The 24,943-nt window shown below is 41.1% G+C and overlaps 1 protein-coding gene across 1 annotated transcript in view; it reads right to left on the bottom strand.

The window, feature by feature from the left end:
• TRHDE (thyrotropin releasing hormone degrading enzyme) overlaps positions 1 to 24,674 on the bottom strand; it is a 404,783-nt gene extending 380,109 nt beyond the window's left edge. The window contains exons 1-2 of the mRNA XM_036867190.1: positions 23,770 to 24,674; positions 11,403 to 11,676 (exon numbers count right to left, since the gene is read on the bottom strand). Of these exons, the coding sequence (XP_036723085.1) occupies positions 11,403 to 11,676; positions 23,770 to 24,674 (1,179 nt within the window). The remainder of the gene's footprint in view (positions 1 to 11,402; positions 11,677 to 23,769) is intronic.
• Positions 24,675 to 24,943: the final 269 nt, after the last annotated feature.

The following is a 24,943-nucleotide window of genomic DNA, read 5'->3' as shown; positions in this document are numbered from 1 at the left end:
AATACAGCCTCTGCCTTGCTAAAAGGAAGAGAGGAAAAAAAAGATGGTGACTAATACATTCTATACAACCATTTATAATGGAATGAACAGGCAGTGTGCATCTCTCAGTATGCTCACCTTTGGAGGCCTGAATCACCAGTAACAAGTCTGACAACATTAGGCTGCAAAGAAGCTGAGGCCAAATAGGGAGACCATTCATAGATGCTCCAGATAAAAGCCCCAAGTGAGAGCCCAGACAACAGCCAACAACAAGTAAACACAGTTAGTAAAGATTGCCCCCAGATGATTCTGGCCCCGAGCTGTCAAGCACTCCCAGTGAGATGAGCCTTCCCAGCTGGGACATCGAAGAGCAGAGATGAGTCATTCCCTGCTCTATGCTGTCCAAACTCCTGACCCACAGAGTCCAATGGGCGTAAAAATTGGTAATTTTTTTTATTGGCCTTTGGAAGGTTAGCAAAGGCTGGAAGATCCTTGAGAGGATCCTTTAGCCGAAGCTTTATAGCCCTTGAGGAAGCTGTTGGTGATAGCCTGAAGGCTATAATGGTAAATAGTATTGGAAGCTGAAGGAAAGGGGACCTTTGTTATTAAGTGGAAGAAAGTTTGGCAACCCTGTTGCCTGCAGTACCATGGAAAATAAGAAATATAACTACTGAACTGCATTTTCTAGCTAAGAAGATTTCCAGGCAGAACATTGAAAGTGCCACCTGGCTTCTTTCTGGCCATGAAAAAATGCAAAACCAGAGAGATGAGCTTAAGAACAAACTGTCCAGTTTCCAAGCAAAATTTAGAAGAAACAGAAAAGAGCCAGGACTTGCTGAGCTTGAAATTAAGACTCTTTCTCTTGCTGCCCAGCCTCTCCAGATGGCAAAATATTCTTAAAGTAAGAAATGGCCTTAGGAAAAAAATGCAGGTCACTGTCAGGAACACATGATGAAGCCAAGGATGTGACTTCAGAAACTGTTAAGACTTCAGACACTCTTAAAGTGATGCCCCATAAACCTTTTTAAAAATACAAAAGGTTTTCTAAGGATCTTAAGGGTGTGCCTCATAAACCCTCTCTGTTAAATAATAGAGCATCTAAAAATGTCATGGGCATTATTCTGCAAAGCCTCAAGGTAAACAAAGTCTCATCTTAAAGAGACTTGTATATGTAGTTTTGTCTAATGGAATGGATGTAACTTGATACATAAAAAGCCAACAGTTTTTTTTTGTTTGTTTGTTTTTCAATTAATTATTTATTTATTTATTTTTGGCTGTGTTGGGTCTTCGTTTCTGTGTGAGGGCTTTCTCCAGTTGCGGTGAGCGGGGCCACTCTTCATCGCGGTGTGCGGGCCTCTCACTATCGCGGCCTCTCTTGTTGCGAGCACAGGCTCCAGACGCGCAGGCTCAGTAGTTGTGGCTCACGGGCCTAGTTGCTCCACGGCATGTGGGATCTTCCCAGACCAGGGGTCGAACCCATGTCCCCTGAATTGGCAGGCAGATTCTCAACCACTGCGCCACCAGGGAAGCCCCCAACAGTTTTTAACATAATTATACCTGTTTGGACTTAAAGCAAAAGAACCAATACAAAAGAAAAATAGGCTTTTGAAACCCCCTACTTTTTACTGGTAGGAAGCAAGCTAAGAAGGCTATTTAATTGCAGACATAAACTACTTTTTAATTGGAAAAGAAAAGATGCCTTAGAAAAAAAAGCTAAGAGCTCAAAGGGCAGGGCCAAGTGCCAGGAAGAACAACTGAACAGGGAGCAGCATTGAGCCATAATTAAGGAAGTGCCAATATGTGCCCACTTGAACTTCAGAATTGCTATGGGCCACAGGCTGCTATAGCCTCCCATTTTTTCCATTCTTGAATGGAAAGATCTACTGCAATAATCGGATTTCCATCTCACCATTGTCTGTTGTGGGGCAAGAAGGATAGATAATGTATCTCTTTAGTTAACAGGTCTTCAGAGCAAGAGAAACCATGCTCAAGAAACCAAACCCAAGTAGTCTCATCTGCACCTAGACCTAAATTACACGGTGAGATCCTGGACCTCAAACTTCAGCCTAAAGCTGTAATGGAATGAGACCTATTGGTGAGTGTATTTTGTACATGGAATAAATGTAAATAATTTGTGGCCAGAGAGCAGACTGTATTGATTTTAAAACAAGCCCACAAATTCTTTGACACTCCCCACCAATAGGTAGGATCTATGCCCTCTTCTAGAGAACAAGGCCATCCTTATGACTCACTTGTAATTATTAGAATGCAATAGAGTGATTCTGTGCAACTTCTGAGGATAAGTCACCAATGGTCATACAGCTTACACCTAGTTCTTTTAAAACACTCATCTGGGGTTCCCTGGGCAGTGGTTGAGAATCCGCCTGCCAATGCAGGGGACATGGGTTCGAGCCCTGGTCTGGGAAGATCCCACATGCTGCGGAGCAACTGGGCCCGTGAGCCACAGCTACTGAGCCTGCGCGTCTGGAGCCTGTGCTCCGCAACTAGAGAGGCCGCAATAGTGAGAGGCCCGCGCACCGCGATGAAGAGTGGCCCCCACTCGCCGCAACTAGAGAAAGCCCTCGCACACAAACGAAGACCCAACACAACCAAAAATAAATAAATAAATAAATAAATAAATAAATTTATAAAAAAAAAAACAACACTCATCTTTGGAGCTCTCAACAACCACATAAGAAATCCAACCATCCTGAGGCCACTAGACTTTGAGCAAGCCCAGACCACATGGAAAGGCCACACATAGATGCTGTGGCCAAAAGCCCTATTTAACATCCCAGAAGACTGACAGAACAATCAACAGGCACATTAGTGAATATGGTCCAGATGATTCTGGCTTCTAGCTGTCAAGTCAACCTCAATCATCAAGTTTCCCCAGCTGAGGCCCCTGACATCTCTGAGCAAAGACAAACTGTTTCCGTTGGGTCCTTTAAATTCCTGACCCACTGAAACTTTGAAAGTAATAAAACGGTTGTTTTATGGCACTAAACTCTGTGATAGTTTGTTGAAGGAATAAATGAATGAACAAATACTGCCAAGTGAGAATGTGAGCCTGGTGTCAAGGGATTTTCCAATTTTTCAAGAGAAGCCAGATATAAATCACATTATGAGCAATTTCCCAATTTCTAAATGTTGACAACTAATTAGAAAAATCTTAAGACATTTTGGGGATGGGTAAACAAAACATGTCTACAGGCTTGGATTTCACCTGAAATGGATGAAATCATTTGGATCATTTCATCCAAAATGATCACCTGGACTTCATATAACCATCCCACACCCAATATTCTAAAGCTAAATTTCAACTCCTTTTAGATGTTAAGAGTTCAGAAATGTCATTCCCATGTGTTCTCGGTAATAAAGAGGAATGACAATAAAAAGAAAATGGATTGAATTTCCAAGGGGTGACAAAAAAAAAAGAAAACCAGGTTTTTGTTTTTGGATTTTTTAACATCTTTATTGGAGTATAATTGCTTTACAATGGTGTCTTAGTTTCTGCTGTATAACAAAGTGAATCAGCTATACATATACATATATCCCCATATCTCCTCCCTCTTGTGTCTCCCTCCCATTTCCCTATCCTACCCCTCTAGGTGGTCACAAAGCACCGAGCTGATCTCCCTGTGCTATGCGGCTGCTTCCCACTAGCTATCTATTTTACATTTGGTAGTGTATATATGTCCATGCCACTCTCTCACTTCGCCCCAGCTTAACCTTCGCCTCCCCGTGTCCTCAAGTCCATTCTCTACGTCTGCGTCTTTATTCCTGTCCTGCCCCTAGGTTCTTCAGAACCTTTTTAAAAAATTTTTTTTAGATTCCATATATATGTGTTAGCATACAGTATTTGGTTTTCTCTTTCTGACTTACTTCACTCTGTATGACAGACTCTAGGTCCATCCACCTCACTACAAATAACTCAGTTTCATTTCTTTTTATGGCTGAGTAATATTCCATTGTATATATGTGCCACATCTTCTTTATCCATTCATCTGTTGATGGACATTTAGATTGCTTCCATGTCCTGGCTATTGTAAATAGAGCTGCAATGAACATTTTGGTACATGACTCTTTTTGAATTATGGTTTTCTCAGGGTATATGCCTAGTAGTGATATGGTAGTTCTATTTTCAGTTTTTTAAGGAACCTCCATACTGTTCTCCATAGTGGCTGTACCAATTTACATTCCCAACAACAGTGCAAGAGAGTTCCCTTTTCTCCACACCCTCTCCAGCATTGTTTGTAGATTTTTGTAGATTTCTTGATTATGGCCATTCTGCCTGGTGTGAGGTGATACCTCAGTGTAGTTTTGATTTGCATTTCTCTAGTGATTAGTGATTAGTGATGTTGAGCATCCTTTCATGTGTTTGTTGGCAATCTGTATATCTTCTCTGAAGAAATGTCTATTTAGGTCTTCTGCCCATTTTTGGATTGGGTTTTTTTTTTTTTTTTTTTTGATATTGAGCTGCATGAGCTGCTTGTATATTCTGGAGATTAATCCCTTGTCAGTTGCTTCATTTGCAAATATTTTCTTCCATTCTGAGGGTTGTCGTTTCATCTTGTTTATGGTTTCCTTTGCTGTGCAAAAGCTTGTGAGTTTCATTAGGTCCCATTTGTTTATTTTCATTTTTATTTCCACTTCTCTAGGAGGTGCGTCAAAAAGGATCTTGCTGTGATTTATGTCAGAGAGTGTTCTGCCTATGTTTTCCTCTAAGAGTTTTATAGTGTATGGCCTTACATTTAGGTCTTTAATCCATTTTGAGTTTATTTTTGTGTATGGTGTTAGGGAGTGTTCTAATTTCATTCTTTTACATGTAGCTGTCCAGTTTTCCCAGCACCACTTATTGAAGAGGCTGTCTTTTCTCCATTGTATATTCTTGCCTCCTTTATCAAAAATAAGGTGACCATACATGCATGGGTTTATCTCTGGGCCTTCTATCCTGTTCCATTGATCTATATTTCTATTTTTGTGCCAGTACCATTCTGTCTTGATTACTGTAGTTTGTAGTATAGTCTGAAGTCAGGGAGCCTGATTCCTCCAGCTCCATTTTTCTTTCTCAAGATTGTTTTGGCTATTTGGGGTCTTTTGTATTTCCATACAAATTGTGAAATTTTGTGTTCTAGTTCTGTGAAAAATGCCATTGGTAGTTTGATAGGGATTGCATTGAATATGTAGATTGCTTTGGGTAGTATAGTCATTTTCACAATGTTGATTCTTCCAGTCCAAGAACGTGGTATATCTCTCCATCTGTTTGTATCATCTTTAATTTCTTTCATCAGTGTCTTACAGTTTTCTGCATACACGTCATTTGTCTCCTTAAGTAGGTTTATTCCTAGGTATTTCATTGTTTTTGCTGCAATGGTAAATGGGAGTGTTTCCTTAATTTCTCTTTCAGATTTTTCATCATTAGTGTACAGGAATGCAAGAGATTTCTGTGCATTAATTTTGTACCCTACAACTTTACCAAATTCATTGATTAGCTCTAGTAGTTTTCTGGTAGCATCTTTAGGATACTCTATGTATCGTATCATGTCATCTGCAAACAGAGACAGCTTTACTTCTTCTTTTCTGATTTGGATTCCTTTTATTTCTTTTTCTTCTGTGACTGCTGTGGCTAAAACTTCCAAAACTATGTTGAATAATACTGGTGAGAGTGGAGAACCTTGTCTTGTTCCTGATCTTAGTGGAAATGGTTTCAGTTTTCCACCATTGAGAATGATGTTGGCTATGGGTTTGTCATATATGGCCTTTATTATGTTGAGGTAAGTTCCCTCTATGTCTACTTTCTGGAGGGTTTTTATCATAAATGGGTGTTGAATTTTGTAGAAAGCTTTCTCTGCATCTACTGAGGTGATCATATGAGACAAACTGTATTTTAAAGTCTATTTTGCCTGATATGAGAATTGCTACTCCAGCTGTCTTTTGATTTCCATTTGCATGGAATATCTTTTTCCATCCCCTCACTTTCAGTCTGTATGTGTTCCTAGGTCTGAAGTGGGTCTCTTGAAGACAGCATATATATGGGTCTTGTTTTTGTATCCATTTAGCCAGTCTGTGTCTTTTGGTTGGAGCATTTAATCCATTTACATTGAAGGTAATTATCGATATGTATGTTCCTATTACCATTTTCTTAATTGTTTTGGGTTCGTTATTGTAGGTCCTTTCCTTCTCTTGTGTTTCCTGCCTAAAGAAGTTCCTTTAGCATTTGTTGTAAAGCTGGTTTGGTGGTGCTGAATTCTCTTAGCTTTTGCTTGTCTGCAAAGGTTTTAATTTCTCCATCAAATCTGAATGAGATCCTTGCTGGGTAGAGTAATCTTGGTTGTAGGTTTTTCCCTTTCATCACTTTCAATATGTCCTGCCACTCCCTTCTGGCTTGCAGAGGTTCTGCTGAAAGATCAGCTGTTAACCTTATGGGGATTCCTTTGTATATTATTTGTTGTTTTTCCTTTGCTGCTTTTAATATTTTTTCTTTGTCTTTAATTTTTGATAGTTCGATTAATATGTGTCTTGGCATGTTTCTCCTTGGATTTATCCTGTATGGGATTCTCTGCGCTTCCTGGACTTAATTGACTATTTTCTTTCCCATATTAGGGAAGTTTTCAACTATAATCTCTTCTAATATTTTCTCAGACCCTTTCTTTTTCTCTTCTTCTTCTGGGACCCCTATAATTCAAATGTTGGTGCATTTAATGTTCTCCCAGAAGTCTCTGAGACTGTCCTCAATTCTTTACATTCTTTTTTCTTTATTTTGTTCTGCAGTAGTTATTTCCATTATTTTATCTTCCAGGTCACATTTCCATTATTCTGCCTCAGTTATTCTGCTATTGTTTCCTTTTAGAGAATTTTTAATTTCATTTATTGTGTTGTTCATCATTGTTTGTTTGCTCTTTAGTTCTTCTAGGTCCTTGTTAAACGTTTCTTGTATTTTCTCCATTCTATTTCCAAGATTTTGGATCAGCTTTACTATCATTACTGTGAATTCTTTTTCAGGTAGACTGCCTATTTCCTCTTCATTTGTTTAGTCTGGTGGGTCACTGCCTTGCTCCTTCATCTGCTGTGTGTTTCTCTGTCTTCTCATTTTGCTTAACTTACTGTGTTTGGGGTCTCCTTTTTGCAGGCTGCAGGTTCGTGGTTCCCGTTGTTTTTGGTGTCTGCCCCCAGTGGCTAAGGTTGGTTCAGTAGGTTGTGTAGGCTTCCTTTTGGAGGGGACTGGTGCCTGTGTTTTGGTGGATGAGGTTGGATCTTGTCTTTCTGGTGGGAAGGACGGTGGCCGGTGGTGTGTTTTGGGGTGTCTGTAACCTCATTATGATTTTAAGCAGCCTCGCTGCTAATGGGTGGGGTTGTGTTCCTGTCTTGCAAGTTGTTTGGCATAGGGTGTCCAGCACTGTATCTTGCTGTTCATTGAGGGGAGCTGGGTCTTAGTGTTGAGATGGAGACCTGTGGGAGAGCTTTCGCTGTTTGATATTACGTGGAGCCGGGAGGTCTCTGGTGGACCAATGTCCTGAACTCAGCTCTTCCACCTCAGAGGCACAGGCCTGACACCCAGCTGGAGCACCAAGTACCCTGTCAGCCACATGGCTCAGAAGAAAAGGGAGAAAAAAAGAAAACAAGAAAGAAAAATAAATAAAATAAAATAATTAAAATAAAAAAAATTATTAAAAATAAAAAAAAGTAAAACGTAATAAAAGAAAAGAAAGAAAGAAAAAAATGGAAAGACAGAATGCTAGGACAAATGGTAAAAGCAAAGCTATACAGGCAAAATCACACAAAGAAGCATACACATACACACTCAGAATAAGAGAAAAAGGAAAACATATATATCTATAAAAAAAAAGAGCAACGAAATCAATAAATAAATCTACCAATGATAATAAACTCTAAATACTAAACTAAGATAAACATAAAACCAGAAACAAATTAGATGCAGAAAGTTAACCCCAAGTGTACAGTTGCTCCCAAAGTCCACCGCCTCAATTTTGGGATGATTCGTTGTCTATTCAGGTATTCCACAGATGCAGGGTACACCAAGTTGATTGTGGAGATTTAATCCGCTGCTCCTGAGGCTGCTGGGAGACATTTCCCTTTCTCTTCTTTGTTCGCACAGCTCCTGGAGTTCAGCTTTAGATTTGGCCCTGCCTCTGCGTGTAGGTCGCCTGAGGGCATCTGTTCTTCCCTCAGACAGGACGGGGTTAAAGGAGCAGCTGATTAGGAGGCTCCAGCTCACTCAGGCCAGGGGGGCGGGAGGGGTACGGAATGCAGGGCGAGCCTGTGGCAGCAGAGGCCAGCATGACATTGCAACAGCATGAGGTGTGCCGTGTGTTCTCCCGGGGAAGTTGTCCCTGGATCACGGGAGCCTGGCAGTGGCGGGCTGCACAGGCTCCCGGGAGGGGAGGTGTGGATAGTGACCTGTGCTCGCACACAGGCTTCTTGGTGGCTACAGCAGCAGCCTTAGCATCTCATGCCGGTCTCTGGTGTCTGTGCTGATAGCTGTGGCTTGCGCCCATGTCTGAAGCTCATTTAGGCGGTGCTCTGAATCCCCTCTCCTCGTGCATCCCGAAACAATGGTCTCTTGCCTCTTAGGCAGGTCCAGACTTTTTCCCGGGCTCCCTCCCGGCTAGCTGTGGCGCACTAGCCCCTTCAGGCTGTGTTCACGCCGCCAACCCCAGTCCTCTCCCTGCGATCCGACCTCCGAAGCCCGAGCTTCAGCTCCCAGCCCCCACCCGTCCCGGTGGGTGAACAGACAAGCCTCACAGGCTGGTGAGTGCTGGTCGGCACCGATCCTCTGGGCGGGAATCTCTCCACTTTGCTGCACCCCTGTGGCTGCGCTCTCCTCTGTGGCTCCGAATCTTCCCCCACTGCTACCCACCGTCTCTGTCCGCGAAGGGCCTTCCTAGTGAGTGGAAAGCTTTCCTCCTTCACAGCTCCCTCCCACTGGTGCAGGTCCCATCCCTATTCTTTGGCTCTGTTTTTTTCTTTTTTCTTTTGCCCTACCCAGGTATGTGGGGAGTTTCTTGCCTTTTGGTAGGTCTGAGGTCTTCTGCCAGTGTTCAGTAGGTGTTCTGTAGGAGTTGTTCCACATGTAGACGTTATTTCTGATGTATTTGTGGGGAGGAAGGTGATCTCCATGTCTTACTCCTCCGCCAACTTGAAGGTCTCCCCAGAAAACCAGGTTTTATACTTTAGTTCCACAGTTGATAAACAAGGGTTCCCAACAGCAATTTTGTTTTCCTTTTTACTATTCTTAGTATTTTTAGATTGTAGAGCAAATTTTTATTTCAGTTGACCTTTCAATGTTCTCTGGTAGCATGTTTTATCTTTTCTACATAAGAATAAGTAGGAATTTTTTAATGTTTACTAATTACTTGAATTCTTAACTCTAATAAAAGTCACATCTAAATAATTAGAGTGTATCTGGTTTTAAATATGGATCACTTAGCAACAAGCATAATTGTGTACAGCTGAGAATAGTTTTAGGATATTTTAAAGAAATCATATTAGGAAAAACACTTCCAATGTATCCTATGCTCCTAACAGACCCACATCAAGTAGTCAGTCATCAACTTTTGAAGATGTAAAAGGGAATGATATGTCTTAGTATTCCTTTTCTGTGTATGGTCCAACATGTATAGCTTTGAAGTATCCCTAGGAGACATCAACAAACATCAGAGGAATTCAACATACTAAATAAGTCCAAAAGAGTAAAATATCTTTTTTCTAGCCTTCTACAGCCAGCATTTAAGGTACTGTTTTAATGATTATGTAGATTAATTCACTATACACAGTTCTTTAATAATGGCATTAATTTTGTATGCAGGCAGATTTTATTTTTTAAATGGGTTCCACAGTGATTTAAATTGAAAGTAACGGTGAGAAAAATTTATTTAGCCAAACCCATTATTCAATATTTAGGCTGTTATGGAGCTATGAACTTCCTACAGAATAAGAATATAGATTTCTGTACACTTCTTCTGTTATGTTTGAGCAACACCAAATACGATGGCCACCGGATGAACAGAATCATTACCTGAATTCTCATATCGACACACAGGTGAAATGGTGAAACAGAGCTCCTAGGGCATGGGGAGGGGGGCAGGGTGGGTAGAGCCCCAAATTTGGGATCAGACCAATAGAAGATTTTCTTGCAGCCCTACCACTTGCTTACTTTTTACTCTGGTAAAGTTACTTCATCTCTTTAAATCTAAATTTACTTTATTCACTTGGAAAAATAGAATTATAATACCTTGCTTTAGGGTTGACATGAAAATTAAAATAAATGCATATTTATTGTGTAGGCCATTGAAATGAGGAAAAAGTTCTTAAGAGGCAATGACCTGACTTAATCTGACTAACGCAATACAGTAGCATGTAAAGAGTGCCTAGAACACCATGCTGTTACAAATGGTAATGATCCTAAAGAATCCAACTGATTCTTGTTATAAATTTAATACAGAGAGTGAATTCTCTAGGCTTCCCTTATATCACCCTTCTCTAAGTACATATTTCTATACACTTGCGTGCTATGGGCTAAGAGAAGCTTCGTACCTTACAGAAATTCTAGCACACTAGCAGAAGAACTTATGTACAAAAATGTTCACTGAGCATTGTTGTTAATCAATGAAAATCAGAAAAAAATTAAAATGTTCATTTATAGGAGGATGACAAATTTTGATATATTCACTCAACCATTCTATTCAGATAAACCACAAAAACAAAATTTTAAGCAAAAAATAAAACAAAATAAAGTTGCAGAATGATATCTATAATATAAAACCACTTATATGAAATTTTAAAGCATGGAATGTATTGTAAATAGATTTATACTTAATAATTAACAATATACTTAATAATTGTGTGATAAGGTGCATGGAAATAGCAAAATCCAAATTCAGGGCAAGGCAGGAGGAGGTAGGAGGCAAGGCAATGAGATCAGGCAGGTGTCCACAGAGGGCTTCAACTCTATCCAATATGTTTTACTTTCTCAAAAAATAAATTAGACTGGAGCAAAGATGGTAAAATGTTTAGATTCTATACAGCTGGCTAGTAGAAGTTTATTATATTATTCTCCACATTTTCTGTATATTTGAAATATTTTACCTGTAAAAAGAAGCTTTACCATCATATAAATAAAAAGAGGCAATTTCCCATAACAGACAATAGCTGTTCCAGAGATACTCAGGCGATGAAGAAGGACAGGAATGGCAGGGGTGGGGAGGTGATTAAGGTAATAAGAGGGCTGGGTATAGAAGAGAAGCTCCTCTCTGACTCTGAAACCAGGAAGATAATTTTCCTTCCAAGGATTAGGGAAAGAATTCAGCTATGTAAGTTGTGAAGAGAATAGAAATGATTCATTGTTAATCCAGAAATCAGTGTACATTATCCAGAAACAACATTAAGCTTGAAATACTTACTACAACCCCAGTCTTGGTGGTAGTTTCTCTGTATGTGAAGTTGCAAATTGCCCAGGCTAAATAATACGTGGACATGAGAGGGGTCTGTGAAAAGTGATCCGTAACCCATCCATCTTCCTCAAACACGGAAGTTTCCACCGGCATATTGGATAAAGATAAATAGGTTGCTTGATGCTTGATGCTGATTTTGAAAGTAGCCTTGTAGATTGGCTCATCAAAACAAGGAAATGCCTTTCTGGCATGTGTAGGCGAAAACTGAGTAACACCAAGGAACCTGGAAAAAAGAAAATGACATTCTCAATTACATTTGTGGCTTGAGTTAAGTTATAACCACTTTATATGCTTCTGCTTATAAAATAATATGGGGCTTCCCTCGTGGCGCAGTGGCTGAGAATCTGCCTGCCAATGCAGGGGACACGGGTTCAAGCCCTGGTCTGGGAAGATCCCACATGCCGCAGAGCAACTGGGCCCGTGAGCCACAACTACTGAGCCTGTGAATCTGGAGCCTGTGCCCCTGGAGCCTGTGCCCAGCAACAAGAGAGGCCGCGATAGTGAGAGGCCCGCACACCATGATGAAGAGTGGCCCCCGCTTGCCGCAACTAGAGAAAGCCCTCGCACAGAAACGAAGACCCAGCACAGCCAATAAATAAGTAAATAAATAAATAAATAAATAATCCGTCCCTCTACTTTAAAAAAAAAAAAAAAAAACAGTGGAGGATGGACAGACGGGCAGAGGGACAGATTAAAACAGGGGGAGTGTGATTTTAAATAAATAAATAAATAAAATAAAATAATATGCTTTAGCCAAATTACGAGACAGTTTTTTTCTGAATCAAACTTAAGTGCATGAATAGCATGGAAGCATACTTCATACATATTTCCCCAACAATGAAAATTCTTCAGGGAACTGTGCCCTCAACTAAAGGAAATTCTCTAAACCCAGAGCCATGCTTATTAGACAAAATGTTACACTTTACAGAAAAACAACTCATCATCATATGGGCAAGTATTGGAAAATAATGGTTCTCCTTTTTGGTATGCCTCAGTCTCCTCTCTGAAACTGTACAACCAGTAAAGACAATGAAATCAAAATCCAAAACTTGTCATCAGATACAAGTAGGGCATAGACCATCATTGAGAAACATCTACGTCCTCAAATCTCAGTAAGACATGGCCTGATTTTGTTAAGAAAAGGATTTTGAAATCTGACAAAACTTGGTCTGCATTCTGGCTCCACAACATTTCTTAGCCGTATCGTCTTGGATGATTACTAAATTTCCCTAAGGTGTACATGTTCATTGCTTAAAAGGAAATAATCATGCCTAACTTAAAAAGCATTGTAAAGCTTAGTAGAATGGAAAAGGGGATGTAAAGCACCCATCACTGTGAATAGATGAACAGCACCCAGAAGGCAGTTAATAAGCAGCAGCCACTAATTCACAATATCTTCAACCTTTCTTGAAGTGCTATAATATACATTCACACAGAATAATCCAGACACCATTGGATTTTACCACTCATAATATATATTTACTATATAAATTACATGTTATTATATGTTAATATAATAAAGTAAATTAACATAATAAATATCTATATAATAAATACATCAGGGCTTCCCTGGTGGCGCAGTGGTTGAGAATCTGCCTGCTAATGCAGGGGACACGGGTTCGAGCCCTGGTCTGGGAAGATCCCACATGCCGCGGAGCAACTGGGCCCGTGAGCCACAACTGCTGAGCCTGCGCGTCTGGAGCCTGTGCTCCGCAACAAGAGAGGCCGCGACAGTGAGAGGCCCGCGCACCGCGATGAAGAGTGGCCCCCGCTTGCCACAACTAGAGAAAGCCCTCGCACGAAACGAAGACCCAACACAGCTAAAAATAAATAAATAAATAAATAAATAAATAGATAGAGTAGCTATTAATTTAAAAAAAATACAAATAAAAATAAAAAAATAAAAGCTTGAGGGGAGGGAGCAGTCTCCTTTAAAAATAAATAAATAAATAAATAAATAAATACATCAATGTGTGCACATATATATACACATATATAATATTTAATGCCCTCAAGTTTTCAGATCAAGCTGCAAAGTTGCATCTCATTAAAACTCCAGAAGCACCCTCTACATTCTTTCACTGTTGTGGTTACAAATCAAAACACTCAGACTAAGTACTTGAAGAAGGACACACTTTTAACTTAAAAATGGGGCCATTACTTATGAAAACATTCATGACATAAACTAATTAAACTTTTAAAATAATACTAGTTAAAACTGGACATAAGTCAATAACAGACCCTTCGTAAAACATTACTGAGTGCTACAAGTCATTTCTTTAAAAGGCTCTTTCCCCCACAGTAGTTCTGCCACCCCTCCCCTCTCCATCATTCACAGTGTTCATGGTTAATCTCACATGGCACACTTGCCCGCTGAGCCAAAACTTGGCCTTAAAATTATCCTCAGCATAGCACTTCAGGCAGTTACTACCAATCAGTAGGTGTTGACATGTGTATTGACTCTTACTGGCTATCCCTGGCTCAAACCATGATATGTAGATGTTTATACTTTTTTAAAATTATGAAGCTTACATGCATTATTGAGGGCTTACTTTTCAAAAGTTTAGTTTTGAAACAGAGAAAAATAAGACATTCTAAAGATTAATTGTATATTTACTCTGAGGGAGGGGAATTGAGAATTATCTTGAAATAGTACAGGGCTGCTGCATACCAGGCTTGGAGAAATCACTTAACTACCTGGGTCTATTTTTTCATCAGTAGAAGGAAAATAATATGTTGTAGGCCTCCCTTACAAAACTGTCGAGATGATAAAATGGGGTAATGTACAGGAAAGAAGTTTTAACTATAAATCTTCAGAAAAATATAAGGTTAAAGTTGGAAGCAATCTTAGAAACAAATTGTCCAGCTCTCATAAATTCCTAAAATGAAAAAGTAGTTCCAGTAGGGTTAAGTGATTTATCCAAAGTTACACAGGCAATTAGTGCAAAGCTGCGTCTACAATTCACATTTTCTGTGTCTGCGTAAAAGGTAATTGTATCTCAGAAACAGTAAAATTCATCTTTAGCCATAATTTATAAACAATGTTTTAATTTGACTATTGGTAATAAAGGTTCTTCTTTCCAAACTTGCCAGCATCTTGGTAATATTTTTCCTATTTTCTACTGATAGTAATATAGTTCTTGCTTAACGGAGTGTCAGTAACTTTTAATTAAGATGCACTCATTTACAATTTTCACGTGCTTTTGTCTTACATATGTTCTTGAATCTTATCTTTCTTATTAAAATGTCCACTGAGCTTCATGTTTCTCTACTGAGGCTATTTAAAAGATACCTATGGAATTTAATATACGAGGAAAAGTGTTCCCTTTTAACTTTCAAGTATCTGAGAAATCCAATTCCATTCATTGAGCAAATAGATATTGTCTGCTATGTGTGATTTTCACTCTATTAGGTGTGTGGTAGGATTTTTTTTTTTAAAGATATAACCATTTTTGTCCTTAAGGTATTTGCAATCTACCTGAAAAGGGAAATATATATAATACATAAGAAACAACTAATTATACTAGGGGAAAGTTCTGCAAGAGTTCAACAGAGAGGCTGTACTTAGAATGTATTAGTCATTAAGTAAAAAATCAAAGGTGTCTTTGGTATTAATTAAAGGGTAGGAATTTATTAGATGTAGAAGATCTAAATACCTCTGGGCTAATGAGAAATTAATAAACCAAATATTTATGCAGAAGAATCATGTTGTGCTCAAGTCTCTTTTTGCCTCATATAGTAAGTAAATATGTTAGTAAGGCTAGCAATTTAAATCGCCAATTCTCAGAGTTGAAAGGAACTATAAAGATCATCTAGTGACTTTTTCTGCAATTAATATTCTTAATGAATTCCTACACACAGTATATATCTATGCACTGAGGGCCGCATATATTTGATAATGTCTAAATGAGGAAATACCAATTTCACAGTCTGGCACCTGAGGACGATTGCAACTGAATTTCAATTCAGTATTTAGCAAATCAAAACAAGCCCCTTGGAAAAGAAGAGCAGTTGGACTAGATTACACTTAGGGTCTTTTCCAAGCTTGAGATCCTATAACTGAACAAAAATTAAAAATAAAATATTCCCTGAATTTGATGAGATGTTTTTAAAATATTAAATTACGTTACTGCTAAACGGCTTTTTGCTACGAGATCTATAATGCATTTGCTTCTCTTAGTCATCATTTTTGAGTGTTCAATACTGGGGAGAAAACGATAACTAGATATGCTTCCTTCCCTCAAAGAGTTTATACTCTGATAAAATAAATAAAACATATGCCTAAACAGGTATCGTACAAAAAGCCACGACAGCGAGGGAAAATGCATGAGGAAATTACATCTTCCAAAGCAAGGTTTCTCAACCTTGGCACTACTGACTTTTATTTTTATAATGTAAGTATTGTTGATTCAGTGGTAGAATTCTCGACACTACTGACATACGAGGGCGGATAACTATTCTTTGTCGGGGCCATCTTGTGTTTAGCAGCATTCCTGGCTTCTACCACTAGATGCCAGTAGCACCCCCTCTCCCCCGTTGTGGCAACCGAAACGTCTCCGGACATTGCAGATGTCCCATAGGAGGCAGAACTGACCCCGCTGAGAACCACCCGTCTTAAGAACTGAAGGAAGGCTTTATGGAGGAGGAAGCGTAAATTCCTGGGTCGTAAGGGTCACAGACAGATGGAGAAGTGAGCCAATTGACTACTGGTAGCACAGAAATAAACCCTTAAAAAAGTTTTGACTCACATATTAAGTTCGCACCCTGTCTGCTCTCTTCCAGGTTCCGATTTTCTCGGAGCCCAGTATTGCCCGTCTACCTCGAACACCTCTCTCACCCTTGATAGTCTCCTTTCTTACAAAGACAGCCAGTTTCAGGCTCAGTGCCCCCAACAGGCAACAGTGTCTGTTGGATTTCAAAAACATAATCTTGTCTTCGCTGCATATATTTTATGGTTGCCTTCAATTGGCGGAAGTGAGACTTCTTGCCTGCTTACCGTCGGTTAAAACGCCACAGACCTCAAGAGAAAGGGATTTGGAGCAGAAAATAATGAGTTTGGTTTTTGAGCAAATTTGAGGTGGAGTTTGAGGTGGTAGCAGTACACCAGGTAGAAAAAAAATACAAAAAATTAATTAAAAATAGAGAACATTTTAATATAGAGTAAGGATGTGAAATACCTATGTAAATACAGCCAGAAGTAAAATAAAACAGCAGGAGGCCGAAGGTAATGGGGAAAAGCATTTTGTTGTCTATTCTTCTCCTGCTTTCTCAAACAAAATCATTTTTATCTTTTAAGGAATCCCTCTATTATCATAAAAAAATTCCACCTCCAAAAGTGACATCCTGGAAGTGTTATTCCAAGAATGTCACTTTAGCATAACTAGAAAAGTATGAATAATATACATGTATTTTAATTCTCTTCCATCTAAAATAAATTACTTGATTTCTTAACAACTTGTCTATTTGACATTTTGGTTGAGCTAAGAAGTAGAGCTTAAAGCTCTATGTTGCCTCTTAAGGATACAGAGAATTGATTTCTTCTTATTTCTGTGGAAGTTCACTAGGCAAGCTACTTGTGTCAAGTCATTATAAGATTCAGCAGAAGTAATGCATTAACGTTGGTTGATATTGCCAACAAATTACAGTATATGATACAATTCTGTTCCATTATTTTCAGTTTGCCTTTTCATAAAGTTAAAATATGCAGAAGAAACAAACGTTTGCATAACACTGCTAGTATTCAGATTGATTCATGTTTCATTGCGGAGCCCACCAAAACCAAGAGAACCTCAAAAATGGCAAGGCGTTTTTGAGAAGTTTCCATTTTGGCCACATCTATGCAGACCACACATACAGCACAGTGAAAAATGCTCTTTGAAATTGCTTCTATTGCAACTGCAATTTGCCTACGGTTGCAATAGTTTAAAATTGGTAATAAAAACTCCCAAGATCAAAAGAAGTGATCCAGTGGATCATCCAGCTACTATTCAACTGTTTTCAGAAACTGAACAAAGTTACAAGATCATGGAAGTTACACGTCCCATTTAAAGTTAAGGTTGTTAATCAAAATGCAAATTATTACTCAATGACAAAACATTTTAAGCCAAAATGGGTCGTTGTTTAGACTGTGTGTTTTTATGTATTTCAATGAGTCAGTAAAACTCTGCCATTTCAGAAGAGAAGTGTTCCTGCTGAATATTCAGTGCTATAAGCAAGCATGTAGTCTATTGTTTTTTAAATAACCATTCTAGTAAACTAATAACATAATGCAATAATGCCAGCAAAATGTATGTAGGAAGTGGTGCACATGTGAATAATCGTGTTATAAAAACAGAGCATAAAATTCATAATTGTTTTCATTTTTATGCACTAAATACTGTTATCGAAAATGAGCACTGAGTACTTGATCACCATTGATGAAGAGTATTACAAATGCACTAAAATTACTTTCCTGTGCCATAATATTAGGTTTTCATAAGAATAAATAAACTAGTGTCTGCGATTCATTTGTTTAATAGTGGAAAGAGAAAAAGTATTATGTAAGTATTATAAAGTACTACTACTGGTGGAACTCAAAGTCTTGAAAACAGTATCTAACGACTGATGTGCCTTTCCCTTGGTACTTCGAGCTTTTCTTTTCCTGTACTAGCTTCCAGTGACAAGGAAGGCACCCTCCTGACCCTTTGGTAGCTGGTTTTTTCTTTTCTTACTGCTGACAGAGAGCAGGGCCATAATCAGAGTTGTGAGTTCCTTTTGTTTCACACACTCTTCCCACTCCCTCAACCCTCTCCATCTCAGTGTCTGGACCAAGCATGGAGTTTCTCTAGCTGTGAAATACCACAGCCTTTCTCTTCTCTTCCTTCTTCACTGTGGAAGGGCTCTGCTTCTTCCTCTCCCCCATCTTTTGAACTCTGCTTAGGGGGGCAAAACAAACAGCAGTGGAAGGGATGTCCACAGTGACCATTTCCCACTGTCTTGCTAGTAAGGGGAAACCTAAGGCAACAACATTGAGCCTAAATGACCTTGTACCAGCTCGAAGAGTAGATGTCCAGTCATGTAACAATATAATCGTATTTCATACCCACAAACGTGCTTACCAGTTGTCAGACACCATTCTAAGTGCTTTATTACTTAACTCATGTAATCCTCACAAATAACCCCATGAAAGAGGATATCATTATCCCCATTTTCCAGATAAGAATACCAGACGCAGAACATTTAGGAAACTTGGCCAAGGTCATAAAGCTAATAAACGGCAGAGTCAAGACATAAATCGAGGCAGTCTGGTTCCAGAGTCCCTGAACATACACACGCACACACACACACACACACACACCTTTCCACCCAGCAACACAACTAAAAGTGGCTCCCTTATTCTTAAAGAGATAAAAAGTAACCAACAGTGGCAATTTTACAACTTCATTCTTTTTCCATCTTATGATTTTTTTTTTTTTTTTGAGTGTGTAGTCATGAGGAAAGATCCAAATAATTAAACTAAAACTTCACCCGGCAAATCAACACAGGTCTGCACTGGGAGGAATCCATTCTCCCCTGTCCCTGCACAACTGTTGCCAGAGCTCCTTAAACCCTGGGGCCCCTCGTTTATTCAGAGACTGAGAAGGCACACCTGGAGGCAAGGAGGGCAGGAGTGAGGAACCTGGGACCCTCCACCTCAGTTCAGCCCCATTCAGTAAGATCTTGTCAGTCTTATTTCACTCTCACAGCCCACTCACCACCATCCAGCTGTGCCTGTTTGTGAATCATTTCAGATTGTCCAAAGAACTAGGAAGGGCAAGAAGTGTTTTGCATCTTTATATTCTCTCAAATCCTATGTAGCAAAATTCTGTTGGAGAGAGCAGCCACTCTCTAGTGGCAAAAAGCAGGATTGCATGGGTCTTTGAGAAACTCTGGAAGAACCCAGCCACTACTGTAAGTCTGAAAGGATGTAAAGGACACACAAAGAATTAAAAGGACAATAAGGTGATGATCATGGCTGGTGGGTAGGAGGTTGAGCCTGGGTTACGGAGGGATGCCCTTCTTTACAGACTGTCAAACACTTATGTGTTAAAGGTAGACTATTTCTTCTTCACTCTTTTTATACCATTCTTTAAAGCCATGCTTAAAGAAGTGAGTCCTATTCTTAAAGAGATAAATATTGTCCAAATGTCATCATCATCCTCAAGCAAACCTAAACTGTTGCCCTGTACTGTTGTCTCAAGCCCATCCACATACACGGTGGCAAAAACTGATTTGAGGAAATAAATATGTTATGCAGATCCAACACAGGGAAACCAGTCACAGGTCTATCTTTGCTTGAAAGAGATCCAGAGCATATAGGCCCTGTTTACAGTTGTTTTGAATAAATAAAAATACAGGCAAATTAATTTAACTCTTTCATAAATAAGGTATACTTTATTACTATCCAAGGTGATCAAAAGCACAGCAAGACAAACACCAATTGCATGGATTTTCCTCCCTGAATAAGTGATTATTAAATGGTTAAAACTTTCTTTCCCCCAATAGTTTCTAGATTTAGTTTACTGGTGGCATTTTGAATTGTGACCAAAATCCAACACTGGACTCAGTTTGGCCATATGGTTATGTGTGCAGTGACAAGAAAACAATGAGCTAAGTCTGTTAAGGAATCATATAAAAAGTTTTCAAAGAAACAAACCATTCTCCCAGATTTTTCATTTCAGAGCCCTCTTTAGAGGGGCAAAAAGCCATTTAGTTGAACTTGCTCATGTAAAGATATCTCCTTAGCAGAGTAAGTGGAGAAATGGGGCTGCTTTCAACATAAAAACAACATGGTGGTTTTCTTGTTTTTATTAAATACCATGATTATTAATTCACCCCAGAAAAAGTACAAGGCACCAAACCATGTATGCTAATACCACAAATGATCAGTGACTACCCATAAAATCCTCTATGCTCTCCACAACATTTTTGCAAAGGAGTTTTTGGCAGTTCTCTTTGAGAACCACAATTTTATCTTCTCATTTTACTTGGAGATCATGGTTTCTCTCTAAATAACCCTTGACAGAAAAAGACCTCCTTTTTTCATCCTGTCTTCTGTCACTGTGGCATGTCACAGACCCAAAGTTTGTCACAGAAAAACAGTTTCCCTTTTGAAAGTGAATAAAATGTTCATTTACTTTGGGTAAATTTCCTCGTTCAGTCCGGCCATCTGGATCTAAATTAAGGTACCCTACTTTGAACACGGGTATGCTCGCCATCTGGCTGCCCCAAAGTGGCAATTACTTCAGGTAAATGAAGATTTTGCCTAATTCTAAGCAAGCATATTCTACTATAGGATATTATGGCATGAATACACACCCTCCTCATCTGCCTGCTGCCCACCTACCTGAGGGAAAAGGGAGTATATATTCTGCCTAACAGAGGTAATTTACTGCTGTGTGTAAGCATTTCAAATTTAAGAGAATTTATTTGCAATATTCAACAAGTGGTGAATTTCCCTTTAGCCAAATGATTAACTGAGAATAAAAGATGTGCCTCAAGTGGAGAAGCCTTGGGTTCTAACCGGGAGCTTGTCTTCCAACCTTTATTGTAATATGGGAACCAGGAGAGGTAAGTCTTCCCCGTAGAACAAAACCAGGGAACCTTCAAAGGGTCAAAGACATACAGCACATAGTGAAGTCTAATTTTCCTGCCTGACCCAAATTACATCTCTCAGACCTCTGAGGAGTGAGTCAAAGAATCAGATTGATTATTAACAAGTTGTTTCCACATAGACTAAGTAAGGTAGACTGAATGGTAGTATTGCTCTTTTTAAATATTTCAGGTTGCTCATTGTGACTCCCCATTGCCAGATTAAATATTTATTTTCATTCCAGAAATTATCTGATAAATTGGCAAAAATTCTGACTAACTAAAGACCAAGGTATGTAATCACTAATCAAATGAAAATTTAGAGTGTGCATTTATGTCCTTTTGGAATGAAGGGGAAAAAAGAGGAACAAGTACTTTCTCTAAGAGGCTGTTTAGAAATAAAATCATCCTGGGATCTCCAGAAACAGCAAATCCTGCACAACTCCTGGGATGCAGAGTTTAGCCACATGTGTACTAGGTTAAACTCTCAACCATCTTTGGGGAAATGAACGAGAGAGTTTGAATACAAATATGCACTAGGGTACAAGAAATCAGTTATGGGTCAAGCAGGAACATCTGGTCTTTTTAAGAGTTCTGTTCATTTGAAAGCACTGACCAAAACAAGCTCAGTTCCACCAAATATATTTTGGCATGGCTCAAAAAACAGGACTTTCTGGAAGTATTTATTTCACCACAGCAAGATTTATCAGTAATGATATGCAACTCCCACTATTGACATTTTGACATAACATGCAAATGTGCCTTCCATGCTTTTCCCCCAAATTTGATATGATCGTGGATTTTCTTTTTAATCCTTTTAATCTGTATTCTTTAGAATATGTCAGAGAAAGTGTTGGGAGGGGGTTTAAATTATCCACATCTGATCTTAGGAGTTTGAAAGTGAATAATTTATACATTCACTTATAGGAGACTTCAATTATCATACAACCACTAAAGCACTAGACAATTTATTTAGATGAGGCTACACCACAGGACTCTATAAATACTAACACTTTTGTGTTCTCTTATAACACACTGAAATTTCCCTAACCTCTTATACTATATCAGCTTCTTCTGAGAGTTTCCAGACATCATAAGCCCTGGTCTAGGGATCAGAAAACCAAAGTTTGAGTCCCAGCTCTCCACTGCCAAACCTGCTGACCTCAGGAGCCCTGGACTGCTCTGATCCCAAGTTTTCTGCTGTTGCGAGACTCTCTTGAGAACAGGGGAGGCTCTGCCAGTGGCATCATTACTAATCTCCAACCTGCCTCCACTCCTAAGGTTGTTGATTTCATTTTTAAGTTCATTTTGGTTATTCCCTGGCCCTACAGCCATTTAATTAATCAAAGTTATTTTAAATGCAATGAGCTAGGGCAAAAAAGCAAGAATCACTTGTTTATTCATTCAACAACATGTTTGAGAGCTTATACCACAGGACACTCATAACATGAGTGGGCACTCTATGTGCCAAGTACAGAGTGAAGGGCTTTTCAATGCATTTACTCGTGGACACCTGCAACAATCCTATGCGGATATTATTATTATTATTTCCGCAAGTTAAAACTAAAAGTATAGGTTCTGCAGCCAAACTGCCTGAGTCTAAAACCTGCTTTGCTGGCTCACGATATTACAAGTTACTCGACTTCTTGGTGCCTCCATTTCCCCATCTGTACAATAGGGATAGGGAGTGTTGATAGCATCTATCTCATGGGGTTCTTGTAAGACTGAGTTAATACAGGATGCTCATTAAGCACTAGAGGCTGTTATTGTCAGGAATTGGTGACTTAGCTTAATCAGCTTCCTCAAGCCTTCACCACAAGCAGAGTTGCAGCTGAGATTTGAACCCAGTTCTGTTGGACTCTGAAGTCTAAGCTCTAAACAAGTGATGGAAAGCCCCACAGCCTCTCAAAAAAAAAAAAAAAAAAAAAAGAAGAAACAGAATACTGCTGCCCCAATCTAAAAAGCATCAAAGGCACTCACTAACAAGGCATTTGAGACTGACGGTTAGCTTTCCCCCTTTCACCGCTGGAGTCATTTCCAGAGGCAGTAACTCGTGAACAAACTGGAGTCACTCTGTGTTAGGAGAGAGCTGGCAGCACCGGCAAGAACATTTCTCGCTGGCACTGGCCATGGCAGCCGCCAGCACCACCACCCACCCCCCCTTACTCTGTCACTGGGACTGACTCTTACTGCCCAGAATCTCAACTTCCAGTTCTGTAAAAGTTCATGGAGCCAGAGCCTATCCAATACTCTGTGCCTTCCGGAAACGGGCATGGTGGGGGAGGGGAGGATCTAGCCCTGCCTCTGGGGCTCACGAATTTTCCCTTGATGGTAACTAGGCAGGCTTTTGATGTCACCCTGGCCCGATGTCGCTCAGATTACACATTACCCTTTAAAAGAAAAAAAAAAAATTGCTGTGTGCCCCAGGCTGGCTAAGGAACTTTGACGGGGCAGGGGGTCCCAGCCTGGAGGAGGAGTGGCATTTGGCACTGGTGAGTGAGTTTGTGGAGTTGGCCGCAGGGAGAGCCCAGGCACCTGGGAGACCCCGAGAGTTCTGGGTGATGGCCATACCTCACCTTCGCTTCCTTCCCCCATCCCTCGCTTGCCGGGTACCCGAAGCTAGCCCGGTCCCTGGGTGGACGGCTGCCCGGCGGTTTCGAACAGCCTGGCTGGGTGGGGCGGTGCCGGGCACCGCCTCCCTCCGTACCTTCTCTCCCCGTGGAGCACGTAGGAGCTGCGGAAGAAGCCCAGGAGCTCGTTCTCGATCAAGGCGTTGTAGATGATCTTCAGATTGTAATTCCTCTGCGCGTCCAGGGTCCTATTCAGCACCACCACCAAGACCTGGGTTGGCGGGTAGAGGAAAAAGCCGGCCACCGGGACCGCCCCGGCTACCCGGTCCTCGGCCACCTGCACCTTCTCGACCGCCACACGGGAGGCGTGCAGCACGACGTAGCGAGTGGCGTTCCGGCACGCGATCTCCACGTTGACCTCCCCGGAGAAGGTGAAGTTCTCCATGAAGGCGGTGAGCATCAGATTGTAGTGCAGCGGCTTGAGGTGGCCCGACAGGCGCAGCTGAGTCCACGGCTGCCACGGCTCCCGCGCCTCCTCCGACGGCGGCCGGGCGGACGGGGTCTCAGGGTTGGCCTCCCCGCCTGCCCCGGGCTGCGAGGAGTCTCCGCCAGCATGGTGGTTGCGGGCCGAACCCGGAAGGCTTTCGTTGCCGCCGCGCGCCGGGAAGCCGGCGGGGCCGCCGTCGGCGCCGGGCGGTAAGCTCGCCCCACACTCGTCGAAGCGCAAGCTGAGCAGCACCGCGAGCATGGTGACCGCGAGCAGCGCCACGATGGACACGGCGAAGGCCAGCACTAGCCGCCTGTGCACAGTGATGTGGCGCTCGGTGGTGCGGGGTCGCACCCCCATGGAGTCCGCCCACGGGTCCGAGAGGCCCCTGCCGCCGGCCCGCAGCGCGGCGTCGTTCTCCCCCATCGTGGCCGCGAAGGGTGAGCTGCTCTTCTTAGCCCCCGCCTCCTCCTCCTTCTTCTTCTTCCTCTTCTTTTTCTTCTTCTTCTTTTTCTTCTCCTCCTCTTGTTCCCCCCGCTCGCCGTCCAGGGCCATCACGCCGCCTCCTGCTCCTCCCCCGCCCCCTCCGGCACCCCCCGCGGGCGGCCCACCCGGGCCGCCGCCAGCTCAGGCATCAGAGAGCGCACGCGGGCGGAGGGCGCGACGCCAGCTGGGACCCTGGGGAGACTGGCCCGGCTTCTTTTAAGACGGGCTCTGGCCGTAGGCGACAGCAACCTCGGCGCCTCCCATCAGCCCCGCCTCTCTCCGGACACGGGCGGCGGAGGCGCGGGGCGGCGAGCTCTGGGACGCGCCCAACTTGGAAA

The sequence above is a fragment of the Balaenoptera musculus genome, chromosome 10 (assembly GCF_009873245.2).
Source record: "Balaenoptera musculus isolate JJ_BM4_2016_0621 chromosome 10, mBalMus1.pri.v3, whole genome shotgun sequence".
NCBI lineage: Eukaryota > Metazoa > Chordata > Mammalia > Artiodactyla > Balaenopteridae > Balaenoptera > Balaenoptera musculus.
Note: the sequence above shows the minus strand (reverse complement) of the source record. Positions and strands in the feature narration are given on the sequence as shown.